The sequence below is a fragment of the Tursiops truncatus genome, chromosome 6 (assembly GCF_011762595.2).
Source record: "Tursiops truncatus isolate mTurTru1 chromosome 6, mTurTru1.mat.Y, whole genome shotgun sequence".
Taxonomy (NCBI): domain Eukaryota; kingdom Metazoa; phylum Chordata; class Mammalia; order Artiodactyla; family Delphinidae; genus Tursiops; species Tursiops truncatus.
In genome coordinates, this window is record NC_047039.1 from 40,732,051 (window position 1) to 40,746,795 (window position 14,745).

General features: G+C 44.7%; 2 protein-coding genes across 4 annotated transcripts in view; one reads left to right on the forward strand and one right to left on the reverse strand.

Moving 5' to 3' along the window:
- MOB3B (MOB kinase activator 3B) overlaps positions 1-5,115 on the forward strand; it is a 293,520-nt gene extending 288,405 nt beyond the window's left edge. The window contains exon 17 of the mRNA XM_073806058.1: positions 59-5,115. The gene's annotated coding sequence lies outside the window, so the exon portion shown is untranslated. The remainder of the gene's footprint in view (positions 1-58) is intronic.
- The window catches only part of TEK (TEK receptor tyrosine kinase), a 103,605-nt gene continuing 89,939 nt past the window's right edge, over positions 1,080-14,745 (reverse strand). For all 3 annotated transcript variants that reach the window (XM_073806057.1, XM_073806056.1, XM_033858007.2), the window contains 7 exons: positions 12,337-12,527; positions 11,673-11,786; positions 6,557-6,627; positions 5,555-5,595; positions 4,582-4,678; positions 2,929-3,028; positions 1,080-2,086 (listed from right to left, as the gene is read on the reverse strand). In XM_073806057.1, coding sequence (XP_073662158.1) covers positions 2,012-2,086; positions 2,929-3,028; positions 4,582-4,678; positions 5,555-5,595; positions 6,557-6,627; positions 11,673-11,786; positions 12,337-12,527 — 689 coding nt within the window. In that variant the 3' untranslated portion in view covers positions 1,080-2,011. The remainder of the gene's footprint in view (positions 2,087-2,928; positions 3,029-4,581; positions 4,679-5,554; positions 5,596-6,556; positions 6,628-11,672; positions 11,787-12,336; positions 12,528-14,745) is intronic.

Consider the following 14,745-nt stretch of genomic DNA (forward strand, 5'->3'; position numbering starts at 1 on the left):
GGCTACTCTTCGTTGTTTGCGGTGTGCGGGCTTCTCATTGCGGCTTCTCTTGTTGCAGAGCATGGGCTCTAGGCACGCGGGCTTCAGTAGTTGTCGCGCATGGGCTTAGTTGCTCCACAGCATGTGGGATCTTCCCAGACCAGGGCTCGAACCCGTGTCCCCTGCATTGGCAGGCATGTTCTTATCCACTGTGCCACCAGCGAAGTCCAGTTCCTTTTTCTTGATACCGTAAGTACTTCCTTAGTCATCTCTTACACCTGACATGAAGTAAATTTGTAATGATGTAAATTTAAAGTATTTTAAATATATGTAATCAAGAAGGTCAGGCTGTTATAGAAAAAGCAGCTGTTATTGTGTATTCCAAAGCCACATGCAAAATTTGAAGACATTATCTACATTTTTCAGATCATCCTTGTTCTTGTTCAGTTCCATGTACCTGCAAACCAAGAGCTGTCAGGAGTATCTCCACAACATTTGGGTAAAAAGCAAAAAGGAACTATTTATGTATATATACATATATATATACACATATATACGTATATATATATACATATATATATAAATAGTATATATATGTATATATTTGGACCTACTTTCAATGGCTCTTCATTTGAGCCCCTACTTAGTTGATGAAATAAATGCTGCGACAGCAGTCTTGCTTTTGTTGTGTCTCCACTGCATATGCTGTTGTGGATGAAGAGCGTTTGGGACAAATACAGTTTCCTGGTCATTGTTTCTGATGCATAAAGTTGAGCAGATGGCAGGAATATGGACCATTATGCGGTATGGTGAACTATTAACATTGCAGCACAATTAAAAGGGATTCTAGTTCTAAGCCCTCAGTTCACATTGGAATACTACCAGAGGTGCAAGAAAACAGATTAGACAGTAGGATACTTCTGGAAGACGTTTCTAATCTTGTGAGCTTGAGATATGTCTGGTGGCATATACCCACCAACTGCTCTCTGCATATTACCAACAAGGTAGAGGATGATAATTTAAGGTGTTTAAGGTGTTTTTCTCAAAAGTATAATACAGACGTTTGGCAATACCTATGAGACACATTCCTGGACAAAATGGGTAGGCAAGACATTTATTCACTTACTATATGATCTCAGTGTAGCATGTGCCTACAGTATAAACGGTAAACTCACAAATGATCAAAACTAAAACTTTTTACAATGTGCAATACAGGTAGGGATGTTAATCTGATATGATGTCACATGTCTCCCAAATATAACTAACTCCAAGCTTCCTATTTTAATTTCTTAATAAACACATCAATGTTATCAAAGAAACTAAAACTAAATCCTATTAATTTATCAAACTTATACTTCTCTCAAAGTTCTTAGGCTTCTAAGGAACGAGATTTAAATCTGTTTTTCAGTGTTAGCATTCTGGACTGACTTGTGGGCTCTGGAAACACCTGACAAAGTTGTCAAATTACGGAATGAAATTGGGGTGGCTTCTACAGGTGAGGGGGAAAATTTAGAGATAGAAGAAGCTCTTTTATATCGCTTAGGTACAGACTTAAATCCATGTCCTGTAAGAACTCATACGTTTCCCCTACTTTTCTCACCTGTGCTATCAGGGTCAGGTTTACAATATTTTCTTCTACACAGCAAAACATAACATCCAATATATAGGTAAATATCAAAAATATCAAAAATATCTGGGACAATGAGTTATGCACTACAGTAATTGTACTCTCACACCTTCCTGTAAAGTCCATGTTTTTAGAAAAATATATTATTGCATATGAAACCACAAACAGGCATTCTGATTCCAGCACATTCTTACTCAACACAGTATATACAGTCCTAATAGAGGGTACTATAGATTCACACACAGGGGTCTTACGGTGAATGTCCCAGACAGACAGCAATCTATATACACGTCCATATTCCATGTCACCTCTCTTGACAGAGGCTTGCCTGCTTGGCATCAAGGTCTCAAGGGTCTCTCATGCCGGTGAAGCGGAAACAGAATATACAGCTGAAGATGGTCTGTCCTAGGCTGCTTCTTCGGCAGAACAGTCGATTCCCGCGTAGGTAAACTTCTCATAAAGCGTGGTATTCACATAGGTCTAGAAGAACAAGAGTGGTTCAGAGACACAAACTGGCTCAGTCCTGCCTCCGCCAGGGGCAGTTACAGTAATACCCCGGTTTCCTTAGCTTGTTTCAACACAAATGCAGATACTTGGGGGGGTAGTTTTCTGTCCTCATTCCCTCTGTTGTGTTTAACAACTTTCTTCCTGAAAAGCATCCCTTGCCTTCTGCAAGTAAGATTGCTTCCTCTCACTTGTTTCAGTCTCTGGCTTCTCTTTCTCATGGTCTCTCACTGGTCCCTCCTGACATGCCCCACATCCTCTAAGGCCCCTTTCTCTGTCTGCTTCTCATCTCCTGCTGTGTGACCTCACCCACATCTTTGGTTTAATTACCAACTGGGTTTTGATGACGTTCAACATCTACTTCCCTGACCTAGATTTGTCTTTCGAACCTCAGATCTGTATAGACAACTACTTTCTAGAAATTTTGATAGAATTCCTGACCCTCCCCGTAGTAACCTGTAGACCACGCTCTGTTGTCTACCTGCTGTTTGTCCTTGGGCAAGTCACTTTTCACCCTTCTAAGTCTGTTTCTTCCTCTATAAAATTAAAGGGTCAGGCTGTATGACTGATGAGATTTAAGATTCCTTCTAGCTCGAATAAGCCAGTTCTATATGTTGTTCTACTGTGTGTGACTGTATCTTATATAGGAATCTTATTTCCTCCAAAACTGTAACTTCCTCAAAGTTGGGTCCACATCTTTTATGTCCCTATAGCACCTAGGGTCATGCTCAGGGGAACCTGTTGACTTGTATCAACTTTTTATTAACCACAGTGGACACATGAATTCTACTTATGTAGAATTTGATCTCCATACTCACCTTTCGTTCTTCTAACATCCTGTTTAAGGACACCAGGATCTGGGCAAATGAGGGCCTTTCATAAGGCTTCTCCCGCCAGCATTGTCTCATGAGATCATACCTTTGAAAACAGTGAAAGGGTTAAGTCTACAACTGTGCTTCAGGCCTAGGCACAGCCAGGTGCAGGTGTAGGGTATGGCAAAAAAGAGAATGTAGCCACCCAACGCATGGTCATCATGCTTAGCCAGTAAAAGACAAAAGTACGGCACGTAGGAAGGTTCTGTTAGGCCTCCCATCTCCCCATCCAAGTCCCCTTTCTTCTCCCAGTAGATCTAGTGCCTGCTTTAGGTACCATTCCCACAGGATCTTGGTCTCAGCTATTCTGATTATCTGGAAAGAACTGAGTTACATGTCTAGGGCAGCATGTCCCTTGGAATACCACACCTCTCAAAATGTCAGTGTTTTATTTTTTTAAATGGCCCCGTGCTCAAGTAAATTTGCAAAATGCCACCCATTGCATCTTCCTCTTAGGGATCGACCCAGGAAAATCGTGAGAAGTCATCCATTAAAAACAAACAACCTTTTTAACCAGGTTTAACCTAGAAGCTTCCCAGACATAACTGATCACAGAACTCTTGTGTCATTTATTTACGTCTCACACTTTCCACATAGTTTAGGGAGTGCTGGTCTAAGTCAGTACTTTCTCAAATGTGGCCAGAACTACTTGTACTGTTAAAATGCAGATTCCTGGGACCCACCCTAGATGTACAGAATCACGTCTGGCAATGGGGCTCAAGATTTCACATGCTGACCAAGTGACTGAGGGGAACTGTAGTGCCCAGAGCGCTCTCAGCCATCAGCCTGGGGTGTGAGAGATTCTATCAATAGCACAGTTTGTACTTTAACAGAAGTTTCATAAGGGCTGAAAATATCACTCCTTAGGGAATGAATCTCAAAACGTGGGATTTTAGGGACTTTGTCCAATGATGGTTCAAATACATGCAGGTTTTCCCAGGATGGTCTAGTTTTATATCTCTTGTACCATAACAATAATAACACCCTATTTCACTCTTAGAAAAGGCTTGGTCTGGATGGTAAATGATTTGCTCAGCCTAGAGCCTTGCACTCTTCAAATCATGCCAGTTAGGCAGCAACTACATTGGTTAGCTCTGGGAATGGCAACATCACTAAAGATAATCATTATTCCCCTGAGAAGAATACTTATTCCTGGAAAATAATCCTCATAGAAGTAAGATTTTATGAAGAAAAATCTGTCTTCCTTAATATAACAGCTCTGAAATCTCTGTCCCCAAAGTTAGTCTCAAGGTTTCATACATTTATTCGTGGATAATTTTATGAATTTATTTCAGATCTTTTCTGTCTTTGTTGCCCTTTCTCATTTCAACCTTAAGATTCAACCAAGAATCATCACCTTAAATTCCTCCTGGACTTCTATGCCTAGAAAGCTGTTATTCCCTGCCCATTGCATCACAGTCTTCATTTCAAGAACCCCCTTGTTTCTGACTCTCTGGGGTGTGCGTGTGTGCGTGCCTGTGTGTACATATAGGTAAACATATGTACATGTATCAGATATAGCTCCTTCATTAGAGTTAGTCCAAGAAAGGTACAGGGGGAAAGTTAGGATAAAATGGCCCCGGGCGAGGCCTGACTTACACCTCATCATCACAGTTTAGGGGCTTCTCCAATCTGTAGCCCTGGGGCAGCTTCTCGTAGAGTTCTGCACACGTCATCCCACAGTAAGGGGTGCCACCTGGAAGACAGGAAACGGTGCGCCCTAAGCCCCCTTGGATGCAGAAGGCAGCATCTCCTGCCCTGAGGCTATACAGCCAAGGGGCTGGGAGAAAGACGGGGTGTGTCAAGCAATGCGGAGCGCCCGGTGTGATCTTCCTCCGGGGCAAGCCTACCGCACGTCACAGCTGGACTTCGGCTACAGACCGTGCTCCCGGGCGGCGTCTCCTTCGTGCAGAGGATCCACCACAGTCTCCTTCCTTCCCGTGCTATTCCTCTTCCCCAAGTCTGTCTACACATAGCACATCTACTGTACCAATGACATGGATCTTTTTCCTAATTGGAAGTCTGTATTTATGTTATGCAATTCCTATTTTATCTATCAGTGTTAATTAGAAAAGCAATACATGTTTATTGTGGAAAATACAAAAAATAATGCAGAAAACTACATTTTTTAAATCCTGTGTAGTCCTCCCAGTTTTTTTCATGTGTAATATTCATAAAACGGATTATGGGAATTTTTTCTGGTTTTGGGCATGCACTTTCACATGGTATTAAATGGCCTTAGAAAATGTCTTTTCATAATATACTGTCTTCAAGTTGTAGAAGGAAACTTACGACAGCTCTGTGACATCTGTGCACAAGCAGAGACAACTCAGAATGAAGTTCTTGACCACCAGGTTATTAGTATTAAATATGACATTAGACACAGGGCTTTCATAAAGAGAACCACGGGAATAAACACACTCAAACATGGAAACCCTTAAGGTTCTTTTCCCAAGTGGCGTCTGTTGGCACCGCGTACACGATATCCATGAAAGTATATGGTAAAGGAGTCCGGGAGGGGCCCACTCCCTTTGCCTAGAGCCTCACGCGGTAGGTAGACGTGGATACTCACCTAAGCTAACAATCTCCCAGAGTAACACGCCATAGGACCATCTGCAGAGGGACAAAAGGGAAACCAATAATCAGCGCGCATGTTGCCCAGTCAACTTTCTGCCCAGAAAGCCAGGGCAACTAAGCCTAGGTCAGAAAAGGAAAAGTTACACGTCCGTTTCCTAGGCTAGGGCCTTGCACACAGCATGCATTTATCTCCTCTTCGGCCAATGGAAGGATTATGACAGGGAAACAGTGTTAACTCTGCCAGAGCTCCCACTCGCTTTAGGTAGAGAACGCAAGGTGGAAAGCAGGAGCTTCTAAGCCAGACAGACCTGTGTCCGATCCCATCGCTGCCACCTGATACTCGTGTGACCTGAGACAAGTGACTAGAACTCCTGAGGCCTCTTAGTGTATTCTTCCAAAAGTGGGGACACCCATTTCTTAAAGTTATGCAGAGATGATGTGAGAGAACAGATAAAGGCACACACTGAAGACACAGTAACACTCTGGGCCTCAGTTCTTCCTCCTGAAAAGGGGAAGCCTGAGCAAGAGGGCTCAGGCCTCAATCCCAACCCTTCCGTCCCCCGCCAGCCTGAGACTTGTCACGCAGGCTGCAAGCAGAGATGGTGCCCACTGTGTCTGTCTGCTTTCCATCCCTGCCACCTCTGACCCCCAGCAGCTACTGTGGGCCGCCACCTCTGATCTAGGTCCTTGTGTTGAGGCCAGTCTGGGGAGTGGAGCCATGGGAAGGCTGGGATGCCCCTTGCTCCTCTGGAGGTGAGGAATTCACCACTTGAGGTCACTCCTCGACATGCAGAAAGAAACCCAAAGCCTGCCACCAGGGAAAACTGTCCCCTCTGTGGCTTCATTTAGTCTGGGATTTCCTGGGATTAGTGATTAGCTTTATTCCCCAGACGGATACGATATTCCTGCTTCTCTTTAAAACCTCTGTCGAATGGGTATTTTTCTGGGACAAAAAAAAAAAAAAAAAAATCCCTCAGCAGTGAGAGGCTTTACTTACACGTCACTGTTGGTTGTATACACGCTGTAATTTAATGACTCGATCGCCATCCAGCGCACGGGGAGCCGTCCCTGGAGAGAACGAGGTGAGATGCCGCTTAGGCTGGACAGGGCCCCTTCCCAAGGCTCGCCACTGGCCTGAAGCTGGGGCTCACCCAAGTCCACGGGGAGGCCCCCAGACAGAAGGCGTGGCAGACTCAGGAACTGTTTTGCCCATGTCCCACCCACAAGTGTGCTTTTAAATTCAAAGACCTGCAAATTGTGTGAGTGTCCCACTTACCTCAAGGGGCCAATACCACAGTTTCATATAAAGAAAAATAACGATGTGTGCACCCTTTTTTTTTTTTTTTTTTTTTTTGCGGTACGCGGGCCTCTCACTGTTGTGGCCTCTCCCATTGCAGAGCACAGGCTCCGGACGCACAGGCTCAGCGGCCATGGCTCACAGGCCCAGCTGCTCCGTGGCATGTGGGATCTTCCCGGACCGGGGCACGAACCCATGTCCCCTGCATTGGCAAGCAGACTCTCAACCACTGCACCACCAGGGAAGCCAGTGTGTGTCCTTTTGCTAGTCACTCAGTTATTCCCTTTGTGGCTGTCAGAGGCACTCAGAGGTCTGAAAGGAGAGACGGGCCTAGGAACTGAGAAGTAAGCTATAACGCAGGAAAGGCTAAAGTGATGCCAGGAGACCGCGTGTGCCTGGAGGGGATTGTGCAGGAGTTTCCCGAGGAGGGGACACATGAGTTCGGTTCTGTAAGATGTGTAGGCACCATCAGGTGGATGGGGGAGGAAAGAGCATTTCAGGCCAAAGGGAAGAGTGTACCTGTGACTCACAGAGGAGGTGATGACTTCTAGCCAGTGCCACGTGCACTGGGTTTGGAGACAGGGTGAGAGACACTTGCCCACCCTTTGGGTGCCTGGCCCCGACTCCCTCCAGGTTTGCCCCCTTTCTTGGCTTACTGAGTCCAGGCTGGGGAAAATGAGATGTGGACTGGAAAATGTGAAGTTTGACTTCTGAGTTTTATTCCTAGTTTCCTCAAATTTGCTATGAATTTGAGTTCCTTTCCTCTCGACCCACCCCAGGAATATATGAACCCTACTGAGAGATGGATCCCTCCCTCCCAGAGATCTGTCCAAGCTCTAACAGTGGCATTTCAGCTTACATTAGCCAGTGGGTGGGGCAAAATCAGGAGTATTTAGGGGATCTTAGCCCCCCTCAAAACCAGAGCAGGCATTCTCCCAGACTCCCCTTCCATGAGACCAGCCCTGACCTGGATCCCAAGGATTACTCCTGAATGTGAAATTCTCTCCCAGTTCTTTATTTACTGGCACTATTTTGAAGCTCTTTCTGACCATAAATCCCAAATGGTTGTCCTGTACTTTAAGGTTTACATATAAAAGTATCCTTTCTCAAAAAAAGATCCATGGTTGCTAGGGGTGGGGTCGGGTTTGGGGTGTGAATAGGCAGAAAACAGGATTTTTAGGGCAGTGAAAATGTGTAAGATGCCGTCATTAAAGACATATGTCGTTATAAATTTCTCCAAACCCATAGAATGTACAACACCGGGAGTGAGCTTTGCTGTAAACTATAAACTTCGGGTGATTATGGCGCGGCAGTGCAGGTCCACTGGCTGTAACAAAGGTACCGCTGTGGCAGAGGATGTTGATGATGGGGGAGGGTATGCATGTGTGGGGTAGGGAGTATATGGGAAATCGCTGTACCTCTTTCTCTCCATTTTGTTGTGAACCTAAAACTGCTCTTTTTTTAAAAAAGGATCCTTTCTCACATCTACATCTTCAGTGTTCTCCTCAACATCCATGCCTCCCTTCTCTCTATGTCCACCCCACCCCATCTGTCACCTGGTTTTCTCCCTTCCCCTTCACAGCTATGGAATGGAAAGAGTTGTCTCCGTTTCCTGTTTGGTCTTTGCTCTCATTTACTCCCAACCAGCTGACCTCAGACCCCGGACCTCCTAATGACTGATTTCCATGCACACTTCTTCCTTTTTTTTTTATTTGACTGCTTTTGGATCTGCCCACATGTGTCTGTCCCTACTGCTATCACCTTGGTGCCGGCCACCATCATCTCCTGCCTGATGAAACCACCTCTCCACAGACCTCCCAGCCTCTAGTTTCACCCCCTAATGACCTGTTCTCCACACCACAATCACTCTAAATGGTAAGTACAACCATGTGGTTCCTTTCCTTAAAGTTCTTTAATGTCCCTGTTGTCACAAGATCCCCGATGCTTAGGTGAGTCCCCAAGTCCTTAGCTGGCATCCAAAGCTCTTCAGGACCTTATCCCCACTTGCGTTTTAACTCCAACCTTGCATTTTAGTTTTTACTTATTGCCTTCCACAAGCATACGCTCTTTTCCATAGTTACAATCACAGTGAACCTAACCGTTTTGGAACTTTCCACTCCCTTGGAAACTTCCAGCCTAGCATTTTAACTCTTCCTCTTTTCTGCATCACACTCCAGCCATATTGAATTACTTAATGGCCCAAGGTTCCATGCTTTCCTTTGCCTCTCGATTTTTGTATATACCACGTCCTCCAGGTCACCCACCTCATTCTTACATCTCCGATATCTATTTGACATTTACTGTAAAGCTTCAGTGTGCTTCCTCTGAGTTCCCATGGCACCTGCACTTTCCTCAGCCTCATCCACTGTTACGATTGTTCATTATGTGTCTCTGAGCTCTTTGAAGGAGAACACTGTGTCTGAATATTATCCCCAAACCCAGCACAAGCATGAAACATTATAGTAATAGATAAATCCATGCTGACGGCATCGATAATATTAATCAACGATAGTAAAACCCCAAATCACTTAAGTACATTAGTTTGCAACACTTCCAGTATTAGCATCGCCTGGGGGAATTAAAAAAAAAAAAAAAAACTGATGCAGGATGCCCTCCCCAGAATAATTGAATCAGCATACCTAAGCCGTAGGACTCAGCATCTGTATTTTTTTTAATTTCCCCAGACGACTCTAGGCGCAATAGGAATTGAAAATCTCTGACTTAAATAATAGGCCAGGGCTTCCCTGGTAGCGCAGTGGTTGAGAGTCCGCCTGCCGATGCAGGGGACACGGGTTCGTGCCCCGGTCCGGGAAGATACCACATGCCGCGGAGCGGCTGGGCCCGTGAGCCATGGCCGCTGAGCCTGCGCGTCCGGAGCCTCTGCTCCGCAACGGGAGAGGCCACAACAGTGAGAGGCCCGCGTACCGGAAAAAAAAAAAAAAAAAAAAAACGCCCGAGAAAGTGGCTCCTCTGCCCTCAGGTGGTATCTTGCTATACTGCACCCTTCTTGCAGGGAGGTTGCTCCTCTCCAATCCCTTCTCTTTCCTTCCCCTACCCTCACCCTCTCCTTTTCCTCCCCAGACCCCATGCTGCCACTGCACACTTTGCCCTTCCACTGGGAGATAGACTTGAGCCCTACCAGTGCTCTGCCCCTCTAAGCACTCCTCCTAAGCTCCCCAAGATACAGAAATCCCTACCCTTGATGAAATGCCGAGAAAACCAACCTTAGCTTTGGGGGCCTAAGGAAAGCAACCAAATAAGATGCGTGGATTACGGGGCTAAACTGTGTTAACCTCTCTTTCCCCTCACCTGGGGCAAACCCCCGCCCCACCCACGCCAGAGTGAAGGAAGGAGAGGGATTCTGTGATGGAGGTAAGAGGATTCTAAGGAGGAGTGGGGAGAGCCAGAGTAGATGGGTGAGTGGTGGTAGGTCCTGCTTCTTTAAGACCAGCCCAGCTCCTTCCCAGAGAAAAGTCTGCTTTGAGTGGGGCAAATCTGAAGAGTTTAGGGAAAAAAAAAATATTTCCTGGAAACCAGCCCTCAGGGAGGCATCTCTGGCTTCCAAAAAGTGCTGATGTTAATAAGTATACAGGACCAGGGGCATGGTGGTCTCTAAGAACCAAAGAAGACTACCTTCGAAACCTCATCCAAAAAGGGAATGGAAAGTTCCAAAGTGGTTAGGTTCACTGTGATTGTAACTATGGAGAAGAATGTATGCCTGTGGAAGGCAATAGGTAAAGAATAAAATAAATTAATCGTGTCCAGGTTGTGAACTGTGGACCATTTCCTCTCGAAAGCATTCTTGAGTATTATTTCTGTGTTATCTTGTCAGTAACTAAAATAAGGATATTGAAGAGAAAGGAAACCTGAGCTTGAGGATAAACACAGAAGCCTGAGCCTTGCTAGGAGGCAATTTGGTACCCACAAAAGTAAAAGGACCCTCTATATATTATAAGAACTGGAGTCATCCCAAGAAAGCTGAGCCCGGGTAATGCTGGGAGAGCCAGGCCAGTGGACTGGACCTACCCAACACGTGCAAAGACTACAGGGTGTGCCACCCCCAACACCCTGCATTGCCCACCCGCTCAGGGCAAGCAGAGGGTGGTGGCATGTTGTCGGCACAGCACTAATGTCCAGGAATGTGGCACGTCCAGGGCTTTATGATTCTAGGGTGGACAAAAGTAGCAGAATGAGTCCAGCTTCTCTTTTCTAACACTGTGGTGAGGTTCTCCCGGGAGCTCGTATTTGAAGATAAAATATGAATGTTTAGGAGGCTAGGTATCATTAGGTGAAAGTGGATCTGATCGGGGCTTGAAAAGTGAGCAGAGAACTTTTGGCAAAGAGGGAAATCTTATATGAGCCTTTAGAAGTTACGAGTTTCTCTCTAGAGCATCCTTGGGATTTAGGAACCTCATTCATTGATTTCCTTGATGTTTTAGAAGGTATATTAAGTGTCTTTTTCCCCCTCCTACGTTTGCTGTGCAAAAGGGGACTGTGGGAACTCTCCAGAGGTTTCTGAGTGAGACCAGACCTCAGGGTCTGGGCTGGATGTAGACCTGGGTCCCTGCAGCACTAGGCTTGCACGTTCAATTACTTGGCCACATGTGACAGGGCCTTCTTCATTGGTAAATGTGGACCCTCCATATTTTAGGAATCAAAAATGAGAAAGGATGTTTGCTGGGCCAGGGCATTATCCAATGGGGAAAACGGTCAGAGGCCTCAGTCGTCACAGAAAGATGGTATTCTAAGAGAAACGACATCAGGAGAGGGAGGGGTGATCCGGAAAGGATCTCATCGGCGTCTGTTCTGAACTTACCATCGTCTTTTTCACATACACTTCTTGACCTCGGGACAATCCAAAATCGGCTATTTTGGCTACGTAGTTTTCACCAACTAAAATGTTCCTGGCAGCCAGGTCCCTGTGAATAAACTGAAATTTAAAAAAAAAAAAATCATGTATTTTCAGCATCGCATTTGCTTTTTCACTCGATTTTGTTTCTTGCCTAGGGGCAAGAGCTTTGGGAAACAGAGAGGTCAGTGTGAAAAGGGGTTTTCAAAAGTCACCAGAATCCAGTTCCCTTAAAGTTCCTCTCCTAAATGCTCAGTGAGTGGATTCTGCCAAATGATCCACACGTCTCTGGAGGAGCAACCTGGGAGAAAAACCAGGTCATGAAATCTTCCAGCTGCCACGAATGGCCTCTGCTACTGTGCGTTATTTAGAGCCATGCCAAGCTAAGATCGGTGAAGGCACCTCACCAAATATACATGATGAGAGTCACTAGATAAACATACCGTCAGTGTTGGGCATGAACTTCTACATAAACAGATGGAATATTAGCAAAGATATGAAAGTTAGAAGATTGTAAGAAGGAATTAAGGAAGAGAGAGCGACCAAAAACAAATATACAAACTTATCTAAACTCTGATTCCAGAGAGAATTTCAGAGGAAAGATGTCCAAAGCAAGGTCCTCAGGACGAACCTGTTTTTGGCTCAAGTAGTCCATTCCCCGGGCCACATCTGCTGCAAAGTGGAGGAGCTGCTGGGAGGACAGCGTGGAGGCGGTGCTGTTAGCGATGGCGAACGCGGGGTCCGTCTCCAGCACTCGGCTCTTGCGCAGGAAGTCAAGGAGGTTGCCGTGGGGGGCATACTCGATGGCCAGGTACAGGTAGCCTGTGCGGGAAGGGAGAGAGCACCACTTTATCGTTAACCCTAAGCTGCTGTGATATTTCTAAGATGTGCTATGATTCTCGGGAAACGCTTATAAACCTCTGTTTTATCGTAAAGTTACACATCTAGTGGTACCAACCTCAGTAATGCTGGGGCCAGGAGGAAGACAAGTGACATCATTCCTGCAATACTTAAAGTGCTTGCTCTCGGGGTTCCCCTCCCCACCTCTACCAAACATAGAGGGCTTCCTGTCACCTACTCGGTGACACTAGTAGAATGAAATCAAAGCATTTGCTTCCAGACGATCGAAGACAGCTAGTCCACATCACCTTTCATTTTTTTATTCAATCAATATTGAATATCAATAACCTAATATGAGCCAGGCATGTTATTCCAATATGAATCTAGCTTTTCCTGACGTTTTGTTGTTGTTGTTGTTGTTGTTGTTTTGCGGTACGCGAGCCTCTCATCGCTGCGGCCTCTCGCTTTGCGGAGCATGGGCTCCAGACGCGCAGGCTCAGCGGCCACGGCTCACGGGCCCAGCCGCTCCGCGGCACGCGGGATCTTCCCGGACCGGGGCGCGAACCCGTGTCCCCTGCATCGGCAGGCAGGCGGACTCGCAACCACTGCGCCACCAGGGAAGCCCGAGGTTATTTTTTTTTTTAATCAAAAAACAATGATTCAATATCCATAGCAGAAGGACCCACACCAGGTAATTTCTCTCTCTCCTGCCTTCTGCTCCTCCCTAAAATCTGGAATAAGTCACTATATTGCTGAGTAGGTCACTAGTCAGCAGAGTCTAGTGTCAGGGATTGCATTTTTGCTTACAGAAACCAGAAAACTCAACCTTTTAGGAAAAAAATAAAACAAAATAGTTCCTAGAGGAAACTATGGTGCGGTGTCTTATCTTTATTCCAAATTGCTTTCTCCTTTTTCCTTTTTAATAAAATGTAAGCTGCTTTGATAAAAACATTGATCTTTGGAGCCCATGAAAAGTAAAGTGGTTTTACTGTCTTTTAAAGGTGAATTATTTGGTTTTTTTTTTTAATGTTGAATGAATTCAAACTTCAAAGATATTCTAAGAAAGTGAAATTCTCAACAACAAAATAATCTAGCACTGAATCTTGTTGTACTATAAGGAAAGATATACTTCAATTCTGGTGTGAATGCGCTTTCTCACTTCTTTACTGAATTATAAATTTTAAGAGCCAACCAATAATGTGACGAGAGAGCAAAATTTTAAAAGATGTACATTCTTCTGTTGTTGTCGGTTTCTTTTTCTTTTTTTTTAACTTTCATTTACTGCTGTCCCATGCTGATTACTGTTCTCAGGAAATAGCTCAAAAATAAATGACATTACTTCATTATTTAACCTAAGAGACATGATCTGGCTTTCAGAATTACACCCTTATTGGATCACAGAATGATATATTGTTTGAAGTACCAGTATTTTTAGTTTAATAAATTGAGGAAAAGGAAGTAGTCTCTTTTCCATTGTTGGTATTTGTGCTGCAAAGTCAACAAGAGGTTGTCAAGTTTGTAAATAATTACTGTGTGGAGCTTTTTTGTTGGAGCAAATTTTTCCATGAGAAATTAAGATTAAGCATAGATTTAGACCTACAAACCCAGGTAGCAAGCAGAGGTAAAGCCATGAAAGATTTCTTGTTACCTACTCACTCACAGCTAATTACACGCATTACAATAGGAAATACTCAGTAAATACTTGAATTAATCATATAAGTTGGACTTAAGAGTATGTGTGACATAGGACAGTTGTAAAACTTCAGTGTTATTGCACAGGACATTGTTTTGGATAAAAACAAAGTATTGATCCTATTAGATATAAGCTTATTATTATTTTAACCTAAGCATCACCAGTGCTTTCACATTACAGTAGATTAACGGCATTCACAGATTTAACATTCAGAATATCAGTTCCTTGGGTTTGGAGGGAAAATGAAAAGGTAGGCAACTAACAAGAACCAATCGACTTCACTCTTCCTGGTGCTGAGGGCTGCCTCCATCCACTTAGTAGTAGCTGAGAAAACCTCTGGATTAGCAAAGGTAGAGGCATGTAGGAGCCATGGATCTTTTGGGGCAGTAATAGCTGAACCACATCAGAGGCCAAAAGATTCAGCCTTGGGATCTACCTTCAAAAAGATACTAAATCTCAGCACGATCTATTAATGGGACCAGACATTCAGACTGAAACTGCAACTTA